Consider the following 27,934-nt stretch of genomic DNA (forward strand, 5'->3'; position numbering starts at 1 on the left):
CTGCTCACTTCCACCTTGCTGTTACCCTTCAAATGCATTTTAAACTCTCAACTTTGTCACCGTTTATTTTGCTCAGTTTAATTTTACTGCTCTTCACCTCATCTAACTTGCTATCATGTACGAAGGTGAACATGAAATACTTGTGTGCAACCTGTGCTTGACGATGATGCCAAAATATCTTCCTCCAGTAGAACAATAAAGCTTATCAAACTTAATCTAATTGACTTAGTCTTTACTATGAGCCTTGCCTCGTGACAAAACGACAGATTGAAGGAAAAGGGAAGAGGATGGATTTAAAAATAAAAAAATTACCTTTATTTTACTAGGCAAGTCAGTTAAGAACAAATTCTTATTTTCAATGACGGCCTAGGAACAGTGGGTTAACTGCCTGTTCAGGGGCAGAACGACAGATTTGTACCTTGTCAGCTCAGGGATTCGAACTTGCAACCTTTCGGTTACTAGTTCAACGTTCTAACCACTAGGCTACCCTGCCGCCCCGGATAAAGAAGACATGAAGATCAGATTAAAGGCCAAGGGAATGTGGAAGAGAGAGATGGCTGAGAAGCAACATTTATATAGATTGTAGACCGTTGCTGCTGTTGTCAATGGAAAGGAGTCTTATTAGTGTGAAGAACCTACTGTAACCTTTAATCCTCAAACCTTACTCAAACACAAATCTTTACCCACACACTGACCCTGACTTAAACACCTACAAAATCTCAATTTAAACCCTAAATGCGCCCCGGGTGTATTTATACACTACCCAAAGTGTAATTAATAACTTCACCATGCTCAACAGGATTTTATTGTCAGCTTTTTTTCTCTTACATATCTACCAATAGGTGCCCTTTGCGAGGAATTTGAAAACCCCTCTGGTTTTTGTGGTTGAATCTGTGTTTTAAATTCATAAGTCTGTTTGTCCAATTTCTGTCCTGCTTGTGCTGCCCCTGGAACTGTAAGTGCTGTTTTTGTGAAGTGGAAACGTCTAGGAGCAACAACGGTCCAGCTGCAAAGTGGTAGGCCACACAAGCTCACAGAACTCGTCTGTCCTCGGTTGCAACGCTCACTACCGAGTTCCGTCAGCACAATAACTATTTGTCTGGAGATGAATGAAATGGGTTTCCATGGCTGAGCAGCCACACACAAGCCTAAAATCACCATGTGCAATGCCAAGCGTTGGCTGGAGTGGTGTACAGCTCAAAGGCATTGGACTCTGGAGCAGTAAAAACACGTTTGGTGGAGGAGGAACAATGGTCTGGGGCTGTTTTTCATGGTTCGGGCTAGGCCCCTTAGTTACAGTGAAGGGAAATCTTAACGCTACAGCATAAACTTACGTTCTAGACGATTCTGAGCTTCCAACTTTGTAGCAACAGTTTGGGGAAGGCCCTTTCCTGTTTCAGCATGACAGTGCCCCTGTGCACAAAGTGAGGTCCATACAGAAATGGTTTGTCGAGATCAGTGTGGAAGAACTTGACTGGCCCGCACAGAGCCCTGACCTCATCCCCATCGAACACCTTTGGCATGAATTGGAATGCTGACTGTGAGCCAGGCCTAATTGCCCAACATCAGTGCCCGAACTCACTAATGCTCTTGTGGCTGAATGGAAGCAAGTCCCTGCAGCAATGTTCCAACATCTAGTCTAAAGCTTTCCCAGAAGAGTGGAGGCGGTTTTAGCAGCAAAGGGAGGACCAATTCCATATTAATGCCTATTATTTTGGACTGAGATGTTCGACGAGCAGGTGTCCACATACTTTTGGTCATGTAAGGTATCTGGCACACACTTCACCTCCAAGCATGTGTAGCTGTCTCTCACCAAGGGCTTCGTTTTCAAACGGGGAAGCTGATTTTAAAATAGCCAACACCTTTGGGAGGATAGTTATAAACAATCACTGGCACAAGAATCTCAAATAACAGCAGGAGCAAATAGTCAGTATGCCTTCCCTCCCTGCTATCCAACCACTGGAAGCTCCTAAAGGCTTTGGTAACACTTCATCCAGGTATAATTCCTTAGAACTTCTTATAAGCATATTTGAGCCTTTACAATGTCTTATAAAAAGGCTTATAAATGTGTCTCCCAATGGATCAAACTGTCTGTTATTCCTACCATGGACGTGCTTATTAGGGTCAATAGTGCTTATGCATTTGAAGAGGGTGATCATAGAGCAGTGCATAAGGTGATTTGTGATGTCTCAAAATCACTTCAAAAGACACCTGCACTTCCACCTAGGCATGTAGCCTAGGTTAGGCTACGTTATTGTATAACTAAATGTTTCAGTGATTAAACTTCACATTAATTATTGCAATACATTTGACAACAACCTCTCTTTCAGATGTGGTACATTTCCATAAATGTAGCCTATTGGACAATTCACTCCAGCAGCCGACAACAATATAGACATTCCCTTTAAGGGGCAACCTTGGGGAACTCAGAAATTATTCTGATGTAAATGCATAGAATTCAATAGATTTTTAAAAAATCAAATGCAAAAGCACATGAGTTTAACAGGATCAATTAGGGCAAGCTATAGCCGTATCACGATTTTTTTAAACGAGCTTATTGCTGCATCTTCTTTTTGATGGTGGAAAAAAGGAGACCATCCCTTTAAATAAAACTTGATGATTCCATTAGAACGGCAGCAGCAGCAGCAGTGATACACGCAGCCGCCCAACCTGGCCGCAGCAAGATTGTTGAGCAACATTTTTTCCCCTTCTGTATGACACTGGTGCGATTTAAAACATTATTATATTTGTTTTATACATTGGATTCTTGGGAGGATAAACGAAACGTGTGACATAGAAGAACAATAGGAGAACGTGTTTGCGGTATTGGAGACACGGGTACTCTGGACGTTCATGAGGTGGACTTCGCCGCATTTGGTGGGCTGCTCCTAGCTTGGAAAATCCCACCACATATCCCTGACATTCATTCCAAACTCGACCTGTACGGTGAACTGTCACCGACGTAGATACATTTGAAAGGAAAAGCATGGAATAAAGCCTGACATCGAAGGAGTCCTGAAGAAAAGTAGTTTTTTTCTGGTGAAAAGTAGTCCACTGCTTGTTTTAAATAACCTATTCATTATTAAGTAGCCTAGGAGAGGCATAGCCTACTCTTACAACTCATCACAAGATGTCTGTTCCGGTAAGTCTTATTTAAAGGTTCGATTTTAAATTTGGCATGAACTTTTGTTGACTACACATAGTCAGCGATACAATGTGGCCAAGTGTAATTTCCTTTGCTGCTCTGGCATTTGAAATGCACTAGGCTATGTGTCAGTGATGAGTATGCTACGTCTCGTGTATTACTTTTGTAGTATAATTGTAATACCACTGTTATAATGATATGAGATATGTATTTTCAATGTTTCTCTAATTTGTAAAAATGTCCACACTAGGAGTGCAAGCTCCAACGCACACTGCTAGCTGTCAGGCTGTTGGCAAACTGTCAAATTGGACTTGTAGGAGTGCCAACGTTGCAGCCTGAGTTTGAAAGTAAAGTTGAAACTTTACTGCAATTATGTAACCACCTGTATAGTTTGAGTCTAAGGCCAAACGTATTGGACTTGGACACTTCAACATGTTTGTAGTGATTATGAAGTTATGTGAATAGGATCAGGAATATGCAGTTTTGCTGGAGACCATTTTTGCTTTCTGTTGTCTTTTTTCTGTTGTGTTTCCTGTTGCCTTGCACCATTAATCCAACAGCCTGCAAATCAGTAAATAGCCCAATTGTGTACCCCTAATCATATCAAAAGGTACCAGTTCCATCCTTTGATTTGTATTTGGGTGGTGTACTGTAGGTGTGTGTAGATATTCAGGATATGACTGTTCCCCTTGGCTAAGCACTGTTCTATCTAGCTTGGCATGTGTTGTTATGCACACAGATAAAACAGCGTGCTCTAACCTGTGTGAAGATTCCTTCGGCAATACACATCTCAACCCTAGCAGTTTGTGAAGAGATTCCAAGTTTGTGTATCTTGCTGCTTGAAATTCAGAACTCATTGTTTTCCCTGTCAGGCTTAGGGAGTAAAATGTGCTGATTACAGGGTTGTCTCCTAAACACTGAGATATATGGAGGCATCTTTGCATGTAGATCATCTGGAGACATGATATATACCATTTTATGAACTGGGTGGTTCGAGCCATGCTGATTGGCTAAAAGCCATGGTATAACAGACCTAATACCACGGGTATGACAAACATTTATTTTTGCTGCTCTAATTATGTTGGTGACCAGTTTATAATAGCAATAAGGCACCTTGGGGGTTTGTGGTATATTGCCAATATACCACGGCTAAGGGCTGTATCCAGGCACTCCGTGTTACGTCTGGCATAAGAACAGCCCTTAGCCGTGGTATATTGGCAATATACCACAAACCCCCACACCCCTTCGTGCCTTATTGCTTAAATCACCCATGCTTATAGCCTCATTCAATTACAGCGATGTAAATGTGTAATGAACAAGCGTTATTTCCTTGTTTGCTTTGCTAAGTGTTTGAGCACATTATGAATCACTAACTGTATTAGGCTACACTTTTAGAAAAAACGGTTATATCCAGAACCTAAAAGGGTTCTTCAGCTGTCCTCATAGGAGAACCCTTTGAATAACTATTTTTGGTTCCACGTAGAGCACTTTGGGTTCCAGGTAGAACCCTTTCCACACAGGGTTCTACATGGAACCCAAAAGGGCTCTACCTGCAACCAAAAAGGGTTCTACCTTGAACTAAAAGGGTTCTCCTTTGGGGACAGATGAAGATCCCTTTTTCCTAAGAGTGTATGTATTATACTCTTGAGTAGGACTGTGTTTGGTTTGTACATATGTTTTTACCCTCAGCGACTGTAGCTACTCTGCGCTGTATTCAACAAACACAGTCCAGATTGCAAATCCCATGCCTTGCGGCCCGGGTTTGATGGCAACAGCTGCTGTTCTCTGTGCAGACAGGATGACGAGTCTCCTAAACACCATCGGTAAACCCAGCACTGTAATGACTCCCTCATATCCATGCCAACTAGTCTGAGCCCCTTCACCTGGCTGCCACACATGTCACTGGGAAATCAAAGACAAACAGACAGGGCCATGGTATGACTGTCCACCTAACCCAGTGGACAAATCATTCTTGCACACTTTTCTATTGCGTAGATATCATTTAAGATTTCCCATAGAAATCAAGTTAGATATGGGGGTGTTTTGGAAGATGGCTGGTGTATAACAGCTCATTTCCATTTGTACACTACTATTATTGCGGTAATAGTGTAGTAACATTGTTATTACAATGTTATAGCTGTCAATATAACATCTGCTATAGGCTACATTTTAGTCTGTATCGTCTTATTGGGAATGCAGATTTTTCAACGCATCCGATGTTGTTGCTTGGGTGATGGGTGTATTCCCTCGATGGCCTGCCAGAATTCTAATAGACTGGGAGTCCCCGTGGAGAGTATCCTCCTGCTGTATTTGATGGGTTAATTCCTCCAGTCAACCATATTATGAGGGAAATTAAACTGATGTTTGGATGGGATCAGCCCATAGAGTTAAGCATGCTTAGGTGAACATGAAGTCCCAGTTGGCTAGTAGCAGGGGTCCCAATGTTCCAACGCTGCAAGGCTTAGATGCTAAACACCCTGTCATTCACCATTCACATCTGTGGCTTTTTAGTCATCCCTCCTTTGATATTATGCATTTAACATTTGCAGGTTGTAATCCACTGATTTACTATACGTAGAATATAATAGCATCAATTGTTTTCCCAGTGTTTTATTTTCATGCTACATGTACTGTATATAGGTTGCTACATTACATTACATTTAAGTCATTTAGCAGACGCTCTTATCCAGAGCGACTTACAAATTGGTGCATTCACCTTATGACATCCAGTGGAGCAGCCACTTTACAATAGTGCATCTAAAACTTTTAAGGGGGGGGGGTGAGAAGGATTACTTTATCCTATCCTAGGCTATTACTATTATAGTTTACAGTGTAGCATGCTTGAATGTCCTGAATACAGTACAATGAGACATATAGACAGATATAAAATCAAATCAAAGTTTATTTGTCACGTCCGCCGAATACAACAGGTGTAAACCTTACAGGGAAATGCTTACTTACAGGCTCGTGTGTGTGTGTGTGTGTGTGTGTGTGTGTGTGTGTGTGTAGGTAAGTAAGTAAAGAAATAAAACAATAGTAGAAAGACATTTGAAAAAAGAGTAGCAAGGCTTTATACAGACACCTGTTAGTCAGGCTTATTGAGGTAGTATGTACATGTAGGTATCGTTAAAGTGACTGTGCATATATGATGAACAGAGAGTAGCAGAAGCATAAAAGAGGGGTTGGCAGGTGGTGGGACACAATGCAAATAGCCCAGTTAGCCAATGTGCGGGAGCACTGGTTGGTCGGCTCAATTGAGGTAGTATGTACATGAATGTATAGTTAAAGTGAATAAGCATATAAGATAAACAGAGAATAGCAGCAGCGTAAAAGAGGGGTTCGGGATGGGGCACACAATGCAAATAGTCCGGGTAACCAGTGGTTACCTGCTCAGGAGTCTTATGGCTTGGGGGTAAAAACTGTTGAGAAGCATTTTGGCCTAGACCTGGCACTCCGGGTACCGCTTGCCATGCGGGAGTAGAGAGAACAGTTTATGACTGGGGTGGCTGGGGTCTTTGACAATTTTTAGGGCCTTCCTCTGACACCGCCTGGTGTAGAGGTCCTGGATGGCAGGCAGCTTTGCCCCAGTGATGTACTGGGCCGTGTGCACTAACCTCTGAAGTGCCTTGCGGTCGGAGGCCGAGCAATTGCCGTACCAGGCAGTGATGCAACCATGCTCTCGATGTTGCAGCTGTAGAACCTTTTGAGGATCTCAGGGCCCATGCCAAATCTTTTTAGTTTCCTGAGGGGGAATAGGCTTTGTCGTGCCCTCTTCATGTCTTGGTGTGTTTGGACCAATCTAGTTTGTTGTTGATGTGGACACCAAGGAATTTGAAGCTCTCAACCTGCCTCACTACAGCCCCGTCAATGAGAATGGGGACGTGCTCGGTGCTCCTTTTCCTGTAGTCCACAATCATCTCCTTAGTCTTGCTCCCTATAGGCTGTCTCGTCGTTGTCGGTGATCAGGCCTACCACTGTTGTGTCGTCTACAAACTTATATACATGAATGCATGCAGCCGTATGTACAGGCATTCATAACATGCCATGAATTGATGTGGCCTATTGAGAATGTAGCACCTCTACCAGAGTACAGAGTATTCTTATCTTTAATATGAGCTCAGTTTCCCCAAGGGCACATCTCCGCTCAGCTGCAGTCTCTCTCGCCCCTCCCTCCCTCCCTCCCTCCCTCCCTCCCTCCCTCCCTCCCTCCCTCCCTCCCTCCCTCCTTGCCAGCAGCCATGCAATGTAGGACACAAGGGGGTTAAATGGGACGTCTGCCGGGGCTCTATCGACAGCCCTCATATCTCCCTCTCAGAAGCCTGACATTTGACGCTTGTCATAGATGATGCTCCACATACATATTCATAATTTGGTGCATTTCCATAACGCCTATCAGGCTCTGGCTATTTGTATGGGCAACATTTAGCCATCAGCCTCCCTTCCTTCTTTGTGTCTATCACATGTAAATCTCTATTCTACTAGATAGGTACACATAACTCACAGCAAATGCATTATTACCCAGGAGGTGAGGTTGCTTATAAGTCATCTAAAATGCATAGAATACAATGTACTACAACAGTGCAACCAGCTACCATCAACCAGTTGATGTAGCCTATTTGTAATTCAGACACACACACATGCATGTATATATCCACACAGGCATTGAAACACGCACACACAGTCACACACACACTCAGACACAACCTCTCTTCCAAGGGAAGCCAGGCTTCCCCAAAAACTGACCAGGAGAAAAAAACTGAAATAAATGGTCTTTTGTCTGTCTGTGTTTCATCATTTCCCCACAATTCACAAGAGGCTGAATGTATGGTCCTGGAGTACCAAAGAAAGTATCAAGGGAAGCCTGTTAGTTGAAATTGTCCCTTTCCTCAATTAGCCATGGATGGAGATAAGGATTTGATTTGGACTTGTGGTTTTACTTCATTCTTGTTACTGGACAATGATTATATGATTATAACGGTGATTCTGATCCAACCATAAATTCATACATTGTGTCCCTGGCCTGTATGCCCCTGGCCTGTGTGCCCCTGGCCTGTATGCCCCTGGCCTGTATGCCCCTGGCCTGTATGCCCCTGGCCTGTGTGCCCCTGGCCTGTATGCCCCTGGCCTGTATGCCCCTGGCCTGTGTGCCCCTGGCCTGTATGCCCCTGGCCTGTATGCCCCTGGCCTGTATGCCCCTGGCCTGTATGCCCCTGGCCTGTGTGCCCCTGGCCTGTGTGCCCCTGGCCTGTATGCCCCTGGCCTGTATGCCCCTGGCCTGTATGCCCCTGGTTAACTAGCTGGCTCATCATTGCCCATGAAAGGAAGTTAGGCTAGTGAGCAAGCATTTTAGCCAGGACAACAACAACTGAAAGCATGTAGTCTACTGTATGACAGAGTCATAGACAGTTTCGGCGACATGAAAGAGAACATGATAGCATTGGAGTTTCTCTACAAGTAAGGTGAGTCAACATGTTTTTTGTACTCGCGCACGCGTGCACACACACACACACACACACACACACACACACACACACACACACACGCACACACTGACTGAGGAAGTATCTTAATCCAGCAGTCAGCTGACACATCAATTTGTTTACAACTGACAGCTCAGGAGATATTATCATATTTATGCTATAAACAGCTGCAGGTAGAAATATGAATAAACATTTAAGCATACATATGTAAACTGCCACATGTCTCTTTTTCCCTAAATATACCATCATCAGGTGTCAATGGACCACACATAGCAACTGTTCATCATTCAGTTATTTTCTATTCCAATAGCACTGTACACTGAAATGGTGTTCTGATGCTATCTAGTCATCCTATCCAGGGTCTTATAGATTTCAGTAATGGTATTGACTATTGCGTGTCTATCATCAGTCAGCCACAGCTGACCTACTAATACCAAGGACCCATCCACAGTCAGCCTGTCATATGAATCTCCACTAAAGGCCATGTCTTGTGACTGGTTGGTTTTATCTGATCTACAGCTAATACGTCTTGCTTGACTTTTCTCCTTCCATCGTTGAACTGCCAGTATTTCAGGGAGAAGAGGTAGCATCAGCCTTTCTGAAAAGCTAGCCCCTGTGGCTAAGAGGAGAGCAATAGAGCAGAGCAGTGTGTGTGGTGGGACTGGGGCTGTGTGGAGTCTGTCCTCACTCACGCTCAAACAGTCAGACACACAATGGAGGAGCAGAGCCACTGCTGCATGCCAGAACATTCCTGCTCCAACGGTCCCTGGGGAATTCACTTTTCTCACTCTGCTCACTCACTGAAGAGAGACTGTGTGTGTGTGTGTGTGTGTGTGTGTGTGTGTGTGTGTGTGTGTGTGTGTGTGTGCGTGTGCGTGCGCGCGGGCGGGCGTACGAGAGAGAGAGAGATTCTGCAAGAAGATTGAGTATTGGTTCGTACCTACATGTATGTGGGTTTTAGAGGAGAGTGTGTGTAAAGGGGTGTGTAGATATGTGTGGGACATTGAATGAGTGTGTGTGTGGGAGAGCTACCCTATGTATGTGAGCTTACATTCTTCTACTGTCCTCCATCAACCCTTGTCACAATGCAGTATGTGTGTGATCATCTGGTATCTTGTGGGAGGACTGTGTACATACTTATGTATATGTGTGCATCGTTTGTGCATGTTTAATATTTTTTTTTTACCAGGCTAGTCAATTAAGAACAAATGATTATTTACAATGATGGACTGGCAAGAGGCAAAAGGCCTCCAGTGGGACGGTGGCTGGGTTTAAAAAAGCACAACAACAAAAGACAATGGAAGACAAAACTGACAATACAGATCGAAGCTACTGGCAACAGCACAAATACAACAGCAAGCAAACAGAGGGATGTGTGTGTGAAGTAAAACAACATGCTTCCTTACATAAGGCATTGCAAGTACTTGCGCGTGTGTGTGAAACCTTCTGAGTCAGTGTGGGAATGCTCAGTAATGAATAGCACTGTGTGCTGAAATTCCGTTCTGTGCGTGTACATCCTTATATGTGTTAAACCCTCTGTCTGAGAAAGTGTGTGAATGCTCAGCAGTGTGATTCTCTGTCAGTCTATGTGGTGGTGGACTGGCAGCAGCAGTCATGTATTTCTCAGCCAGGACTCTGTAGCTATTGCTGTTATTTATTATCTTGGCTATTTCTAGTAGCAAACGCCACTATTTGGCGTCTCTCCCTCAATCTCTTTCTTTTTCTGTTCTTCTCTGTTCTCTTCATCCCTATCCATCATTCTAGCCATCTCCCTCCTCCTCTCCTCCTCCCTCCTTCTCTCCCCCCTCATCTCCTCCTCTCTCCTTCTCTCCTCCTCCCACCCTCTCTCCTTCCCTTTCTCCTCCTTCTCTCCGCTTCTCACCCTCTCTCCTCTCCTCCTCCCACCCTTCTCCTCCCTCGTCGCCTCCTCTCTCCTTCTCTCCTCCTCCCACCCTTTCTTCTCCTCCCTCGTCTCCTCCTCCCACCCTTTCTCCTACTCTCCTCCTCTCGTCCTCCCTCCTTCTCTCCTCCCTCGTCTCCTCCTCCCTCCTTCTCTTCTCCTCCCTCATCTTCTCCTCCCTCATCTCCTCCTCCTACCCTCTCTCCTCCTCTCTTCTTCTCTCCTCCTCTTCTTCTCCCACCCTTTCTTCTCCTCCCTCATCTTCTCCTCCCTCCTTCTCTCCCCCTCCCACCCTCCTTCCTTCTCTCCTCCCCATCTGCTGTTCTTTCCATGTTTATCCCATAATCTTCTTATTCCAGTTTCTTCCTCTTTGTCTTGGTTAATGATGGGCAGTACAACCTTTGTCTTGGTATAGGATGGACAGTACAGCGTTTGTCTTGGTTAATGATGGGCTGTACAGCCTTTGTCTTGGTTAATGATGGGCAGTACAGCCTTTGTCTTGGTTAATGATGGGCTGTACAGCCTTTGTCTTGGTTAATGATGGGCTGTACAGCCTTTGTCTTGGTTAATGATGGGCAGTACAGCCTTTGTCTTGGTTAATGATGGGCTGTACAGCCTTTGTCATGGTTAATGATGGGCAGTACAACCTTTGTCTTGGTATAGGATGGACAGTACAGCGTTTGTCTTGGTTAATGATGGGCTGTACAGCCTTTGTCATGGTTAATGATGGGCAGTACAACCTTTGTCTTGGTATAGGATGGACAGTACAGCGTTTGTCTTGGTTAATGATGGGCTGTACAGCCTTTGTCTTGGTTAATGATGGGCAGTACAGCCTTTGTCTTGGTGATGGGCTGTAATGATGATGGGCTGTACAGCCTTTGTCTTGGTTAATGATGGGCAGTACAGCCTTTGTCTTGGTTAATGATGGGCAGTACAGCCTTTGTCTTGGTTAATGATGGGCAGTACAGCTTTTGTCTTGGTTAATGATGGGCAGTACAGCCTTTGTCTTGGTTAATGATGGGCAGTACAGCGTTTGTCTTGGTTAATGATGGGCAGTACAGCCTTTGTCTTGGTATAGGATGGGCAGTACAGCGTTTGTCTTGGTTAATGATGGGCTGTACAGCCTTTGTCTTGGTTAATGATGGGCAGTACAGCCTTTGTCTTGGTTAATGATGGGCAGTACAGCCTTTTTCTTGGTTAATGATGGGCAGTACAGCCTTTGTCTTGGTTAATGATGGGCAGTACAGCCTTTGTCTTGGTATAGGATGGGCAGTACAGCGTTTGTCTTGGTTAATGATGGGCAGTACAGCCTTTGTCTTGATATGTGATGGGCTGTACAACCTTTGTCTTGGTATGTGATGGGCTTTACAGTATGCAGTGTATTGGTCAGTGCGGGAAAGGGAAAGGGGGATACCTAGTCAGTTGTACAACTGAATCCATTAAACTGAAATGTGTCTTCTGCATTTAACCCAACCCCTCTGAATCGGAGCGGTGCAGGGGGGGGCTGCCTTAATCAACATCCAGGTCAACGGCGCCCGGGGAACAGTGGGTTAACTGCCTTGCTCAGGAGCAGAATGGCAGATTTTTGCCTTGTCAGCTCTGGGATTTGATCCAGCAACCTTTCACTGGCCTAACGCTCCTACCCGCCAGGCTACCTGCCACCCTTATACAACTCAGTGTGAGACCCAAGCAGTTATCTTCTCATTTCAAAGCCTGGTGTCATTTTCCTCACACTGTCTCCTGGTTTGTCCCCAGTGATCTGGCCTAGAAAGACAGCACTGGATTTCAGCCCTGTTGTCAGAAGTATTATGCCTTCCCTCCCAGGGAAAATCACCATCACAAAACACAATCCCGCACTCACCTCCCTGAGGAGAAGTCCTTACTTATGCTTTTATATTGTCCTGTTTGATATGAGCCTGTGAGAATGTGGGCCACGCTGAGGCAGAGATGGCTTCCCACAGAGTTGTGACCTCCTGATGAGAGAGAGAGAGCGAGAGAGAGAGCGAGAGAGAGAGACTCCTAACCTCCTGCCAAATGTATGACCATATTAGAGACACATATCCCTCAGATTACACAGATCCACCAAGAATTCAAAAACAAATCAAATTTTGATAAACCCCCATATCTATTGGGTGAAATACCACAGTGTGCCATCACAGCAGCAATATTTGTGACCTGTTGCCACAAGAAAAGGGCAACTAGTGAAGAACAAACACCATTGTAAATACAACCCATATTTATGTTTATTTATTTTCCCTTTTGTACTTTTGTAAGTCGCTCTGGATAAGAGCGTCTGCTAAATGACTTAAATGTAAATGTAAATGTACTTTAACCATTTGCACATCGTTACAACACTGTATATAGACACAATATGACATTTGAAATGTCTTTATTCGTTTGGAACTTCTGTGAGTGTAATGTTTACTGTTCATTTGTACTGTTTATTTCACTTTTGTATATTATCTCTTCACTTGCTTTGGCAATGTTAACATATGTTTCCCATGTCAATAAAGCCCCTTGAATTGAATTGAATTGATATTCCTCTGTGGCCTTTATAAGAGCCATAATGAAACCCAGGGTTTCTCAGTGCCTTCTGGTTAGACTGTCAGAGCATAATAACCCCTCCACGTTGTTTCACTGCTCTCTAAATCACATCATCTCATTATGTGTTTCTCGTTAGCCGTGCATACTTGTCTTCATGACAGGGGGAGAGAGTGGTATGTTTGTGTCAGTGTGATGTGCATATGCGGGTGTCAAGAACAGTATGTTGGTGCACATTTTTTTTGCTCGATGCTATATGTGTGAGGTAAGTGAGGGTCAAATTGAGCAGCTGTGAGACAGACAGACAGACAGGCAAGAGCGTGTGTGTATTGTGTCTGTTCCTTCTGCCAAAGCATCCCGTCCCTGGCTTCGTAAATCTCCTGGCTGATCTGCGTTGTGGCGCTGTTAATGGCCGCCCATCGATCACGCTCACGTGTGCATTATCGCCAACGTGGTTAGGTGCAGGCTTAGCGACTTATTTCGCTGGAAATTGGCCAGTCAATTTGGCAGAGAAGGACAGCGCTGGTCCAGAGAATTGATCATCATTTGAAATGCAAAGCTGTTGGCAGCATAAACGAGTGTGCGAGTGAAAGGGTCAACTGAAGAGCATGAGCTGGAGAGAGGGGGATGGGGATGGGGAAGGAGAGAGAGAGGGGATGGGGATGGGGAAGGAGAGAGAGATGGGGATGGGGAAGGAGAGAGAGAGGGGATGGGGAAGGAGAGAGAGAGAGAGGAGGATGGAGAGAGGGGATGGGGAAGGAGAGAGAGAGGAGGATGGAGAGAGGGGGATGGGATGGGGAAGGAGAGAGAGAGGGGATGGGGAAGGAGAGAGAGAGAGGGGGATGGGGATGGGGAAGGAGAGAGAGAGGGGGGATGGGATGGGGAAGGAGAGAGAGATGGGGATGGGGAAGGAGAAGAGAGAGAGGGGGGGATGGGGAAGGAGAGAGAGAGGGGGATGGGATGGGGAAGGAGAGAGAGATGGGGATGGGGAAGGAGAGAGAGAGGGGGATGGGGAAGGAGAGAGAGAGGGGGATGGGGAAGGAGAGAGAGAGAGAGGAGGATGGAGAGAGGGGGATGGGGAAGGAGAGAGAGAGGAGGATGGAGAGAGGGGGATGGGATGGGGAAGGAGAGAGAGAGGGGATGGGGAAGGAGAGAGAGAGGGGGATGGGGAAGGAGAGAGAGATGGGGGTGGGGATGGGGAAGGAGAGAGAGAGAGAGGAGGATGGAGAGAGGGGGATGGGGAAGGAGAGAGAGAGGAGGATGGGGATGGGGAAGGAGAGGAGGATGGAGAGAGGGTGTAGGGAGGAGAGGGGAGTAGTTAAGGGCATGTGTAATCGAGTACTCGAACGGACCTCAAAACTCGACCTTTAATCAGAGATACAATTTTTTTCTAATTCTGTACAGCTATTTAGTGGAATGTGCTTTGAAATTCTGTCTGGAAGATGTTCATTTGCTATGACTCTAGTGTTCCATTTGTACATGTGCATTTGTGGGGCACGACATCAAAGAAACCAAGGTAGGCATTAATTGCACAGTTCCATAATTCCCTTTCCCCTCCATGTCTCACTCACTCAATTGCATTCCGAGCGCACCCTCTACACACATGTGCCGAGTTCGCACACAAGCTCCCATTAGGCCTACAGAAATAAATGTATCTAACTGATGGGACACAAGCTCCCATTAGGCCTACATAAATACATGTCTCTAACTGATGGGACACAAGCTCCCATTAGGCCAACAGAAATAAATGTATCTAACTGATAGGACACAAGCTCCCATTAGGCCTACATAAATACATGTCTCTAACTGATGGGACACAAGCTCCCATTAGGCCTACAGAAATAAATGTCTCTAACTGATGGGACACAAGCTCCCATTAGGCCTACAGAAATACATGTCTCTAACTGATGGGACACAAGCTCCCATTAGGCCTACAGAAATACATGTCTCTAACTGATGGGACACAAGCTCCCATTAGGCCTACAGAAATACATGTCTCTAACTGATGGGAAAAGCTCCCATTAGTACAGAAATCTAACTGATGGGACACAAGCTCCCATTAGGCCTACAGAAATACATGTCTCTAACTGATGGGACACAAGCTCCCATTAGGCCTACAGAAATAAATGTATCTAACTGATGGGACACAAGCTCCCATTAGGGCACAGAAATAAATGTCTCTAACTGATGGGACACAAGCTCCCATTAGGCCTACAGAAATACATGTCTCTAACTGATGGGACACAAGCTCCCATTAGGCCTACAGAAATAAATGTCTCTAACTGATGGGACACAAGCTGTCCCATTAGGCCTACAGAAATACATGTCTCTAACTGATGGGACACAAGCTCCCATTAGGCCTACAGAAATAAATGTCTCTAACTGATGGGACACAAGCTCCCATTAGGCCTACAGAAATAAATGTCTCTAACTGATGGGACACAAGCTCCCATTAGGCCTACAGAAATACATGCTCTAACTGATGGGACACATTAGGCCTACAGAAATACATGTCTCTAACTGATGGGACACAAGCTCCCATTAGGCCTACAGAAATAAATGTCTCTCTAACTGATGGGACACAAGCTCCCATTAGGCCTACAGAAATAAATGTCTCTAACTGATGGGACACAAGCTCCCATTAGGCCTAAAATAAATGTCTCTAACTGATGGGACACAAGCTCCCATTAGGCCTACAGAAATAAATGTCTCTAACTGATGGGACACAAGCTCCCATTAGGCCTACAGAAATAAATGTCTCTAACTGATGGGACACAAGCTCCCATTAGGCCTACAGAAATAAATGTCTCTAACTGATGGGACACAAGCTCCCATTAGGCCTACAGAAATAAATGTATCTATGGGACACAAGCTCCCATTAGGCCTACAGAAATAAATGTCTCTAACTGATGGGACACAAGCTCCCATTAGGCCTACAGAAATAAATGTCTCTAACTGATGGGACACAAGCTCCCATTAGGCCTACAGAAATAAATGTCTCTAACTGATGGGACACAAGCTCCCATTAGGCCTACAGAAATAAATGTATCTAACTGATGGGACACAAGCTCCCATTAGGCCTACAGAAATACATGTATCTAACTGATGGGACACAAGCTCCCATTAGGCCTACAGAAATAAATGTATCTAACTGATGGGACACAAGCTCCCATTAGGCCTACAGAAATAAATGCCTCTAACTGATGGGACACAAGCTCCCATTAGGCCTACATAAATACATGTCTCTAACTGATGGGATACAAGCTCCCATTAGGCCTACATAAATAAATGTCTCTAACTGATGGGACACAAGGTCCCATTAGGCCCACATAAATAAATGTCTCTAACTGATGGGACACAAGCTCCCATTAGGCCTACAGAAATAAATGTCTCTAACTGATGGGACACAAGCTCCCATTAGGCCTACAGAAATAAATGTATCTAACTGATGGGACACAAGCTCCCATTAGGCCTACAGAAATACATGTCTCTAACTGATGGGATACAAGCTCCCATTAGGCCTACAGAAATACATGTCTCTAACTGATGGGACACAAGCTCCCATTAGGCCTACATAAATAAATGTCTCTAACTGATGGGACACAAGCTCCCATTAGGCCTACATAAATAAATGTCTCTAACTGATGGGATACAAGCTCCCATTAAGCCTACATAAATAAATGTATCTAACAGATGGGACACAAGCTCCCATTAGGCCTACAGAAATAAATGTCTCTAACTGATGGGACACAAGCTCCTATTAGGCCTACAGAAATACATGTCTCTAACTGATGGGACACAAGCTCCTATTATGCCTACAGAAATACATGTCTCTAACTGATGGGACACAAGCTCCCATTAGGCCTACATAAATAAATGTCTCTAACTGATGGGACACAAGCTCCCATTAGGCCTACATAAATAAATGTCTCTAACTGATGGGACACAAGCTCCTATTAGGCCTACAGAAATACATGTCTCTAACTGATGGGACACAAGCTCCTATTAGGCCTACAGAAATAAATGTCTCTAACTGATGGGACACAAGCTCCCATTAGGCCTACATAAATAAATGTCTCTAACTGATGGGACACAAGCTCCTATTAGGCCTACAGAAATACATGTCTCTAACTGATGGGACACAAGCTCCTATTAGGCCTACAGAAATAAATGTCTCTAACTGATGGGACACGAGCTCCTAGTAGGCCTACAGAAATACATGTCTCTAACTGATGGGACACAAGCTCCCATTAGGCCTACAGAAATAAATGTCTCTAACTGATGGGACACAAGCTCCTATTAGGCCTACAGAAATACATGTCTCTAACTGATGGGACACAAGCTCCTATTAGGCCTACAGAAATACATGTCTCTAACTGATGGGACACAAGCTCCCATTAGGCCTACATAAATAAATGTCTCTAACTGATGGGACACAAGCTCCCATTAGGCCTACAGAAATAAATGTCTCAAACTGATGGGACACAAGCTCCCATTAGGCCTACAGAAATAAATGTCTCTAAGTGATGGGACACAAGCTCCCATTAGGCCTACAGAAATAAATGTATCTAACTGATGGGATACAAACTCCCATTAGGGCTACAGAAATACATGTCTCTAACTGATGGGACACAAGCTCCCATTAGGCCTACAGAAATACATGTCTCTAACTGATGGGATACAAGCTCCCATTAGGCCTACAGAAATACATGTCTCTAACTGATGGGACACAAGCTCCCATTAGGCCTACAGAAATACATGTCTCTAACTGATGGGACACAAGCTCCCATTAGGCCTACAGAAATACATGTCTCTAACTGATGGGACTAACGAGCTCCTATTAGGCCTACAGAAATACATGTCTCTAACTGATGGGACACAAGCTCCCATTAGGCCTACAGAAATACATGTCTCTAACTGATGGGACTAACAAGCTCCTATTAGGCCTACAGAAATACATGTCTCTAACTGATGGGACACAAGCTCCCATTAGGCCTACAGAAATAAATGTCTCTAACTGATGGGACACAAGCTCCTATTAGGCCTACAGAAATAAATGTCTCTAACTGATGGGACACAAGCTCCTATTAGGCCTACAGAAATAAATGTCTCGAACTGATGGGACACGAGCTCCTATTAGGCCTACAGAAATACATGTCTCTAACTGATGGGACACAAGCTCCTATTAGGCCTACAGAAATACATGTCTCTAACTGATGGGACACAAGCTCCCATTAGGCCTACATAAATAAATGTCTCTAACTGATGGGACACAAGCTCCTATTAGGCCTACAGAAATAAATGTCTCTAACTGATGGGACACAAGCTCCTATTAGGCCTACAGAAATAAATGTCTCTAACTGATGGGACACGAGCTCCTATTAGGCCTACAGAAATACATGTCTCTAACTGATGGGACACAAGCTCCCATTAGGCCTACAGAAATAAATGTCTCTAACTGATGGGACACAAGCTCCTATTAGGCCTACAGAAATACATGTCTCTAACTGATGGGACACAAGCTCCCATTAGGCCTACAGAAATAAATGTCTCTAACTGATGGGACACAAGCTCCCATTAGGCCTACAGAAATAAATGTCTCTAACTGATGGGACACAAGCTCCCATTAGGCCTACAGAAATAAATGTCTCTAAGTGATGGGACACAAGCTCCCATTAGGCCTACAGAAATAAATGTCTCTAACTGATGGGACACAAGCTCCCATTAGGCCTACATAAATAAATGTATCTAACTGATGGGATACAAGCTCCCATTAGGGCTACAGAAATACATGTCTCTAACTGATGGGACACAAGCTCCCATTAGGCCTACAGAAATACATGTCTCTAACTGATGGGATACAAGCTCCCATTAGGCCTACAGAAATACATGTCTCTAACTGATGGGACACAAGCTCCCATTAGGCCTACAGAAATACATGTCTCTAACTGATGGGACACAAGCTCCCATTAGGCCTACAGAAATACATGTCTCTAACTGATGGGACTAACAAGCTCCTATTAGGCCTACAGAAATACATGTCTCTAACTGATGGGACACAAGCTCCCATTAGGCCTACAGAAATACATGTCTCTAACTGATGGGACACAAGCTCCCATTAGGCCTACATAAATACATGTCTCTAACTGATGGGACACAAGCTCCCATTAGGCCTACAGAAATACATGTCTCTAACTGATGGGACACAAGCTCCCTTTAGGCCTACATAAATACATGTATCTAACTGATGGGACTAACAAGCTCCTATTAGGCCTACAGAAATACATGTCTCTAACTGATGGGATACAAGCTCCCATTAGGCCTACAGAAATACATGTCTCTAACTGATGGGACACAAGCTCCCATTAGGCCTACAGAAATACATGTCTCTAACTGATGGGACACAAGCTCCCATTAGGCCTACAGAAATACATGTCTCTAACTGATGGGACACAAGCTCCCATTAGGCCTACAGAAATACATGTATCTAACTGATGGGACACAAGCTCCCATTAGGCCTACAGAAATACATGTCTCTAACTGATGGGACACAAGCTCCCATTAGGTCTACAGAAATACATGTCTCTAACTGATGGGACACAAGCTCCCATTAGGCCTACAGAAATACATGTCTCTAACTGATGGGACACAAGCTCCCATTAGGCCTACATAAATAAATGTCTCTAACTGATGGGATACAAGCTCCCATTAGGGCTACAGAAATACATGTCTCTAACTGATGGGACACAAGCTCCCATTAGGCCTACAGAAATACATGTCTCTAACTGATGGGATACAAGCTCCCATTAGGCCTACAGAAATACATGTCTCTAACTGATGGGACACAAGCTCCCATTAGGCCTACAGAAATACATGTCTCTAACTGATGGGACACAAGCTCCCATTAGGCCTACAGAAATAAATGTCTCTAACTGATGGGACACAAGCTCCCATTAGGCCTACAGAAATACATGTCTCTAACTGATGGGACACAAGCTCCCATTAGGCCTACAGAAATACATGTCTCTAACTGATGGGACACAAGCTCCCATTAGGCCTACATAAATACATGTCTCTAACTGATGGGACACAAGCTCCCATTAGGCCTACAGAAATACATGTCTCTAACTGATGGGACACAAGCTCCCATTAGGCCTACATAAATACATGTCTCTAACTGATGGGACACAAGCTCCCATTAGGCCTACAGAAATACATGTCTCTAACTGATGGGACACAAGCTCCCATTAGGCCTACATAAATACATGTATCTAACTGATGGGACTAACAAGCTCCTATTAGGCCTACAGAAATACATGTCTCTAACTGATGGGATACAAGCTCCCATTAGGCCTACAGAAATACATGTCTCTAACTGATGGGACACAAGCTCCCATTAGGCCTACAGAAATACATGTCTCTAACTGATGGGACACAAGCTCCTATTAGGCCTACATAAATAAATGTATCTAACTGATGGGACACAAGCTCCCATTAGGCCTACAGAAATACATGTCTCTAACTGATGGGACACAAGCTCCCATTAGGCCTACAGAAATACATGTCTCTAACTGATGGGACACAAGCTCCCATTAGGCCTACAGAAATACATGTCTCTAACTGATGGGACACAAGCTCCCATTAGGCCTACAGAAATACATGTCTCTAACTGATGGGACACAAGCTCCCATTAGGTCTACAGAAATACATGTCTCTAACTGATGGGACACAAGCTCCCATTAGGCCTACAGAAATACATGTCTCTAACTGATGGGACACAAGCTCCCATTAGGCTTACATAAATAAATGTCTCTAACTGATGGGACACAAGCTCCCATTAGGCCTACATAAATAAATGTCTCTAGCTGATGGGACACAAGCTCCCATTAGGCCTACATAAATAAATGTCTCTAACTGATGGGACACAAGCTCCCATTAGGCCTACAGAAATACATGTCTCTAACTGATGGGACACAAGCTCCCATTAGGCCTACAGAAATAAATGTCTCTAACTGATGGGACACAAGCTCCCATTAGGCCTACAGAAATACATGTCTCTAACTGATGGGATACAAGCTCCCATTAGGCCTACAGAAATACATGTCTCTAACTGATGGGACTAACAAGCTACATTCTTTCCCGATAGTTTTATCACAAATGTTAAATGGACTGGTTGATTGAAGTAAGGAAATATGTGTTCCAAAAATGAGCTAGAGTTTTGGAATAATTGGATCTTGTCTATTTTCTGCTTAGGTTACTTTGCAAACTGCTGTTACCATTATGAATTGGTGAGCTTAGGATATAACCCCCCTAAACATAGACAATTTTCCACACTTAAAAAATGCAAAAACATTGGTTTGAGAAAGACAGCGTATTTATATCAGAATCATTAAGCCTACTCACCAAACAGATGTCCATAATTCATCCCCATGCAGTGCTCAATGTGGAATTGTTTATCCATTTAGAAAATTCAAAACAGGCAGAGTAAACTAAATGGAATATCTGTTGGCCTATATCGAAAAGAAGACACATTTTGGTTTGTAACCCTGAAAAAAAAGGTCTTTCAACGTGTGAAACTAAAAGCCCCGTTTCAAGTGATCTCTCTTTCAGAGTATCTGTTCCAGATCACTCCGCACTGGCAACTTTTACATTTACAAAAATATTCTGTTAGATTTGATTCTGTTATATTACATCATGTTTTTTGCTTATCTTAAAATAAATAAGGCATTGTTGTACACTGTTGACATATAGATAAATGCACACATTTATTCCAGTGCGGGCCTTCTCCTTGTGTTCTAAAAATGTATTATATTTTCATTCCAAGTACTTGAGTACAACAACAAAAAAATTCAGCAGGCACCTGAACAGTCAACAGTCATCCCTAGGAGTAGTACAACATCAATATGCCCATCTCCAGGAGTAGTATAACATCAATATGCCCATCCCTAGGAGTAGTACAACATCAATATGCCCATCTCCAGGAGTAGTATAACATCAATATGCCCATCCCTAGGAGTAGTACAACATCAATATGCTCATCCCTAGGAGTAGTATAACATCAGTATGCCCATCCCTAGGAGTAGTACAACATCAATATGCTCATCCCTAGGAGTAGTATAACATCAATATGCTCATCCCTAGGAGTAGTACAACATCAATATGCTCATCCCTAGGAGTAGTATAACATCAATATGCCCATCCCTAGGAGTAGTACAACATCAATATGCACATCCCTAGAAGTAGTACAACATCAATATGCCCATCCCCAGAAGTAGTACAACATCAATATGCTCATCACTAGGAGTAGTACAACATCAATATGTCCATCCCTAGGAGTAGTATAACATCAATATTCCCATCCCTAGGAGTAGTATAACATCAATATGCCCATCCCTAGGAGTAGTACAACATCACTATGCCCATCCCTAGGAGTAGTACAACATCAATATGCTCATCCCTAGGAGTAGTATAACATCAATATGCCCATCCCCAGAAGTAGTACAACATCAATATGCTCATCACTAGGAGTAGTACAACATCAATATGTCCATCCCTAAGAGTAGTATAACATCAATATTCCCATCCCTAGGAGTAGTATAACATCAATATGCCCATCCCTAGGAGTAGTACAACATCAATATGCCCATCACTAGGAGTAGTACAACATCAATATGCTCATCCCTAGGAGTAGTATAACATCAATATGCCCATCCCTAGGAGTAGTACAACATCAATATGCTCATCCCTAGGAGTAGTACAACATAAATATGTCCATCCCTAGGAGTAGTACAACATCAATATGCCCATCCCTAGGAGTAGTAAGACATCAATATGCTCATCCCTAGGACTAGTATAACATCAATATGCCCATCCCTAGGAGTAGTACAACATCAATATTCTCATCCCTAGGAGTAGTATAACAACAATATGCCCATCCCTAGGAGTAGTACAGCATCAATATGCTCATACCTAGGAGTAGTATAACATCAATATGTCCATCCCTAGAAGTAGTACAACATCAATATGCCCATCCCTAGGAGTAGCACAACATCAATATGCCCATCCCTAGGAGTAGTACAACATCAATATGCCCATCCCTAGGAGTAGTACAACATCAATATGCCCATCCCTAGGAGTAGTACAACATCAATATGCCCATCCCTAGGAGTAGTACAACATCAATATGCCCATCCCTAGGAGTAGTACAACATCACTATGCCCATCCCTAGGAGTAGTACAACATCAATATGCCCATCCCTAGGAGTAGTACAACATCAATATGCCCATCCCTAGGAGTAGTACAACATCAATATGCCCATCCCTAGGAGTAGTACAACATCACTATGCCCATCCCTAGGAGTAGTACAACATCAATATGCCCATCCCTAGGAGTAGTACAACATCAATATGCCCATCCCTAGGAGTAGTACAACATCACTATGCCCATCCCTAGGAGTAGTACAACATCAATATGCCCATCCCTAGGAGTAGTACAACATCAATATGCCCATCCCTAGGAGTAGTACAACATCACTATGCCCATCCCTAGGGGTAGTACAACATCAATATGTCCGTCCCCAGGAGTAGTACAACATCAATATGCCCATCCCTAGGGGTAGTACAACATCAATATGCCCATCCCCAGAAGTAGTACAACATCAATATGCTCATCCCTAGGAGTAGTATAACATCAATATGCTCATCCCTAGGAGTAGTACAACATCAATATGCTCGTCCCTAGGAGTAGTACAACATCAGTATGCCCATCCCTAGGAGTAGTACAACATCAATATTCCTATCCCTAGGAGTAGTACAACATCAATATGCTCATCCCTAGGAGTAGTACAACATCAATATGCCCACTGCTGCTTCTGCAGCCAAAACATGGTGTTATAAAGAGATAATGTTATGTAGCTCCTAGCTGTAAGACCTCCCCCTCATTTAGTCCTAATCTCCTCTCTTCTAAACCTCTAGTAAACCCCCTGATGACTCCACAACAGCATGACATTCAGCATGCAGCAGCATTTCCATGAAACACAGGACTAATGTTTTTCTGCTTACCATTTAAGACATAGGCTCCTACAGTGGGTCAGGGAGTTAGTAGGCTACTTTACTGTACGTCTCTTAGAGCCTTATGGTGGATAGTGTAATTTTCTTACTAGAGATGATCAACTCCACGGCAGGGCTGCTGTTCCGTTAGATTAATTTTCTAAGCAAAACCTAATTACTGGAGCCCCAGCTGAGTCAGTGTTTTTGCATGCTCAAGTTCTCAAGAGGTACCTGAGAGAAGCACTAGACCAACAGTCAGATGTAATCAGCTTAGCCCACTGCGCCACACAGCAGGCCGGAGAGTAGGACCGCTGGGCTGCAGAGATCAGGCGGCTCAGAATGGAATAGTGTGTGTTTGTGTAGTAGTGTGTGTATAATGTGTGTGTGTGTGTGTGTGTGTGTGTGTGTGTGTGTGAGCATGAGCCTGTGCTAGTAATGTATTATCTATGAGCAGCTAACAGTGTGAAGAGCCTTTAATCCGTGCCCACGCAATGTAAAGAACCTCTAATCTGAGTGAAGGTTACAGTTGCTTTGTGCATTTACATTTCCCAAATCACTGATGCATTATGAATAATGTATGCACAGGCTCAGCGGATCCAATCTGGTGAGTGATGGATTCCGACAGATAAATTAAGGTTTATGTTTCCATCTTTAATTCAGACATTTAGCGCCGTCTGCTCTCGTACGCTATTACTGTACCATTCAACATATAGGGAAATCTGTTGGTGTGGTTTTGAGTTATAATGGAAATGAGAATTGATTATGGCATAATGGGTTTTATGATGATAAACTAACCTGTGGATGACTTTTAAGTATTGTTCTGTACATTTGAGAGGGAGGGATCATTCTCTTTCTCTTTGTGACCTCCATCAGCCCCATCAGTCACCATTCTCCCCTCCCTGACGCCCTCTCTCCGCCCTGTTCCCTCCCCAATAGGCATTATCATGAAGAGGGCACAACACCGCCTATTCCCCCTCAGGAGACTGAAAAGATTTGGCATAGGTCCTCAGATCCTCAAAAAGGTCTACAGCTGCACCATCGAGAGCATGTAGGCGGTGGTTGCATCACCGCCTACAGAGGGTAGTGCGTACGGCCCAGTACATCTCTAGGGCCAAGCGTCCTACCATCCAGGACATCTATACCAGGCGGTTTCAGAGGAAGGCCCTAAAAATGGCCAAAGATTCCAGCCACCCTAGTCATAGACTGTTCTCTCTGCTACTGCACAGCAAGCGGTACCGGAGCTCCAAGTCTAGGACCAAAAGGCTTCTTATCAGCTTCTACCCCAACCCATAAGACTCCTGAACATCTAATCAAAAGGCTACCCGGACTATTTGCATTGACCCCCCATTTTTATGCTGCTTCTACTCTGTTTATTATCACTTTACATACATGTACATATTACCTTAATTACCTCAGCTAACCTGTGCCCCTTCACAATGACTCTGTAACGGTACCCCCTGTATTTTTCCTCGTTACTGTTATTTCATTGTTGCTTTTTCATTATTTGTTATTTTTCTATTTTCTTCTTATTTATTTTAATTGTATTTATTTTTTACTTCAGTTTATTTTAGTAAATACCTTCTTAACCCTTATTTTTCTTAAAACTGCATTGTTGGTTAAGGGCTTGTAATTAAGCATTTCACTGTACACCTGTTGTATTCGGCGCGTGACTTGATTTCATTGATTTCATTTGATTTTCCCCTCCCTGTCGCTCTCTCTCTGCCCTGTTCCCTCCCTGACATGAGCCTGCTCTTGGTGGAAATGTGTCATTCCTTGTGGGCCAGCCCTGTCACTCTGCTCTGACTTATCTACTGATGGAGGTTAGGCCATTTCTGATTGGGGACTTAGAGCAAAAAGATAGCGGAAAAGATGAGGAGGAGAAAGACAGAGAGATATAGAGCTAGACAGAGGGATCCAGAGCTAGACAGAGATATATAGAGCTAGACAGAGATATATAGAGCTAGACAGAGATATATAGAGCTAGACAGAGGGATCTAGAGCTAGACAGAGATATATAGAGCTAGACAGAGATATATAGAGCTAGACAGAGATATAAAGAGCTAGACAGAGCGATATGGAGCTAGACAGAGCGATATGGAGCTAGACAGAGATATATAGAGCTAGAGAGAGATATATAGAGCTAGACAGAGGGATCTAGAGCTAGACAGAGATATATAGAGCTAGACAAAGAGATATAGAGCTAGACAGAGAGATATAGAGCTAGACAGAGCGATATGGAGCTAGACAGAGAGATATAGAGCTAGACAGAGGGATCTAGAGCTAGACAGAGAGATATAGAGCTAGACAGAGCAATATGGAGCTAGACAGAGAGATATAGAGCTTGACAGAGAGATATAGAGCTAGACAGAGAGATATAGAGCTAGACAGAGATATATAGAGCTAGACAGAGAGATATAGAGCTAGACAGAGAGATATAGAGCTAGACAGGGGGAAAGGATTTCATGACGCTGACTCTATGTCATTTAGACACTTGTTGCTGCCCCTATCCCTCATCAATGCAGCTGCCGGATTACCATTGCATCAGCAGCACCATAGTGTTAACCGAATGTTGCGGCTCCCATTTTCCACTCGTGGAGCGACCTTTATGTGCCTAACGCGCCTCTTTATTGCCAGTTCCCGGGATTAAGCCTGGCTTGTGAAGGATAATGAAAGGACTCCACCCGTTATTACTGCAGCTTTGGGGGAAGATAGAAGGTCATTTATGATTTTGAAGATGGTTTTTGATTTCTCGCACAAAATCACGCTTCACAGGCTTGAGTGAAGGCAATTATTTGTCTTCTTTTTGTGTGATTGTGAGTGAAGGGAGATTATTTCTGCCCCTATGACCACAGCCCTTCCACACACATTACACACATACCCAGTGCTCACACGCACACCCACATTACACACACTCACACCCATACACACGCACACCCACATTACACACACTCACACCCATACACACCAACCACCCACATTATACATACTCACACCCATACACACCAACCACCCACATTACACACACTCACACCCATACACACCAACCACCCACATTATACACACTCACACCCATATACACCAACCACCCACATTATACATACTCACACCCATACATACCAACCACCCACATTACACACACCACACCCACCACACCAACCATACACACCAACCACCACACTTATACACATCAACACACACATATACATACTCACACACCCATACACACCAACCACCCACATTACACACACACACACCCATTACACACCAACCACCCACATTATACGCACTCACACCCATACATACCAACCACCCACATTACACACACTCACACCCATACACACCAACCACCCACATTATACACACTCACACTCATACACACCAACCACCCACATTATACACACTCACACTCACAAACACACACACCAACCACCCACATTATACACACTCACACCCATACACATTACACACACTCACACCAATACACACCAACCACACACACACACACACACACTCACACACACATACACAATAACAACAACACACTCAAGACAGTAGGAGGCTATCTGTAATGCCGTGTGTATGGCAGGTTTTTGTTCTTGGAGCATCTTTCCACTTGGAGAGACTTACAGAGCACCACACGGTTTAGTTATATTTTATAAGCACCGGGCCAGCGTTTTGGTTGGGCTCCTGGGAGCTCAGTATGCTCATCAGTAAACATTAATGTTCCTCAGCTGCCTTTTATATCCATACTTATGCTCAGAGCGTAACACCAAGCCCTTTTTATACACACAGGATTTTAGATTTCAGTTCAGTCAGCGG

The 27,934-nt window shown here is 43.9% G+C and overlaps 1 protein-coding gene across 1 annotated transcript in view; it reads left to right on the top strand.

The window, feature by feature from the left end:
* Positions 1-2,640: 2,640 nt before the first annotated feature.
* The window catches only part of LOC115134292 (breast cancer anti-estrogen resistance protein 1-like), a 132,113-nt gene continuing 106,819 nt past the window's right edge, over positions 2,641-27,934 (top strand). The window contains exon 1 of the mRNA XM_065022590.1: positions 2,641-3,142. Coding sequence (XP_064878662.1) covers positions 3,131-3,142 — 12 coding nt within the window. The 5' untranslated portion in view covers positions 2,641-3,130. The remainder of the gene's footprint in view (positions 3,143-27,934) is intronic.

This window comes from Oncorhynchus nerka, linkage group LG9a (assembly GCF_034236695.1).
Source record: "Oncorhynchus nerka isolate Pitt River linkage group LG9a, Oner_Uvic_2.0, whole genome shotgun sequence".
Classification (NCBI taxonomy): domain Eukaryota; kingdom Metazoa; phylum Chordata; class Actinopteri; order Salmoniformes; family Salmonidae; genus Oncorhynchus; species Oncorhynchus nerka.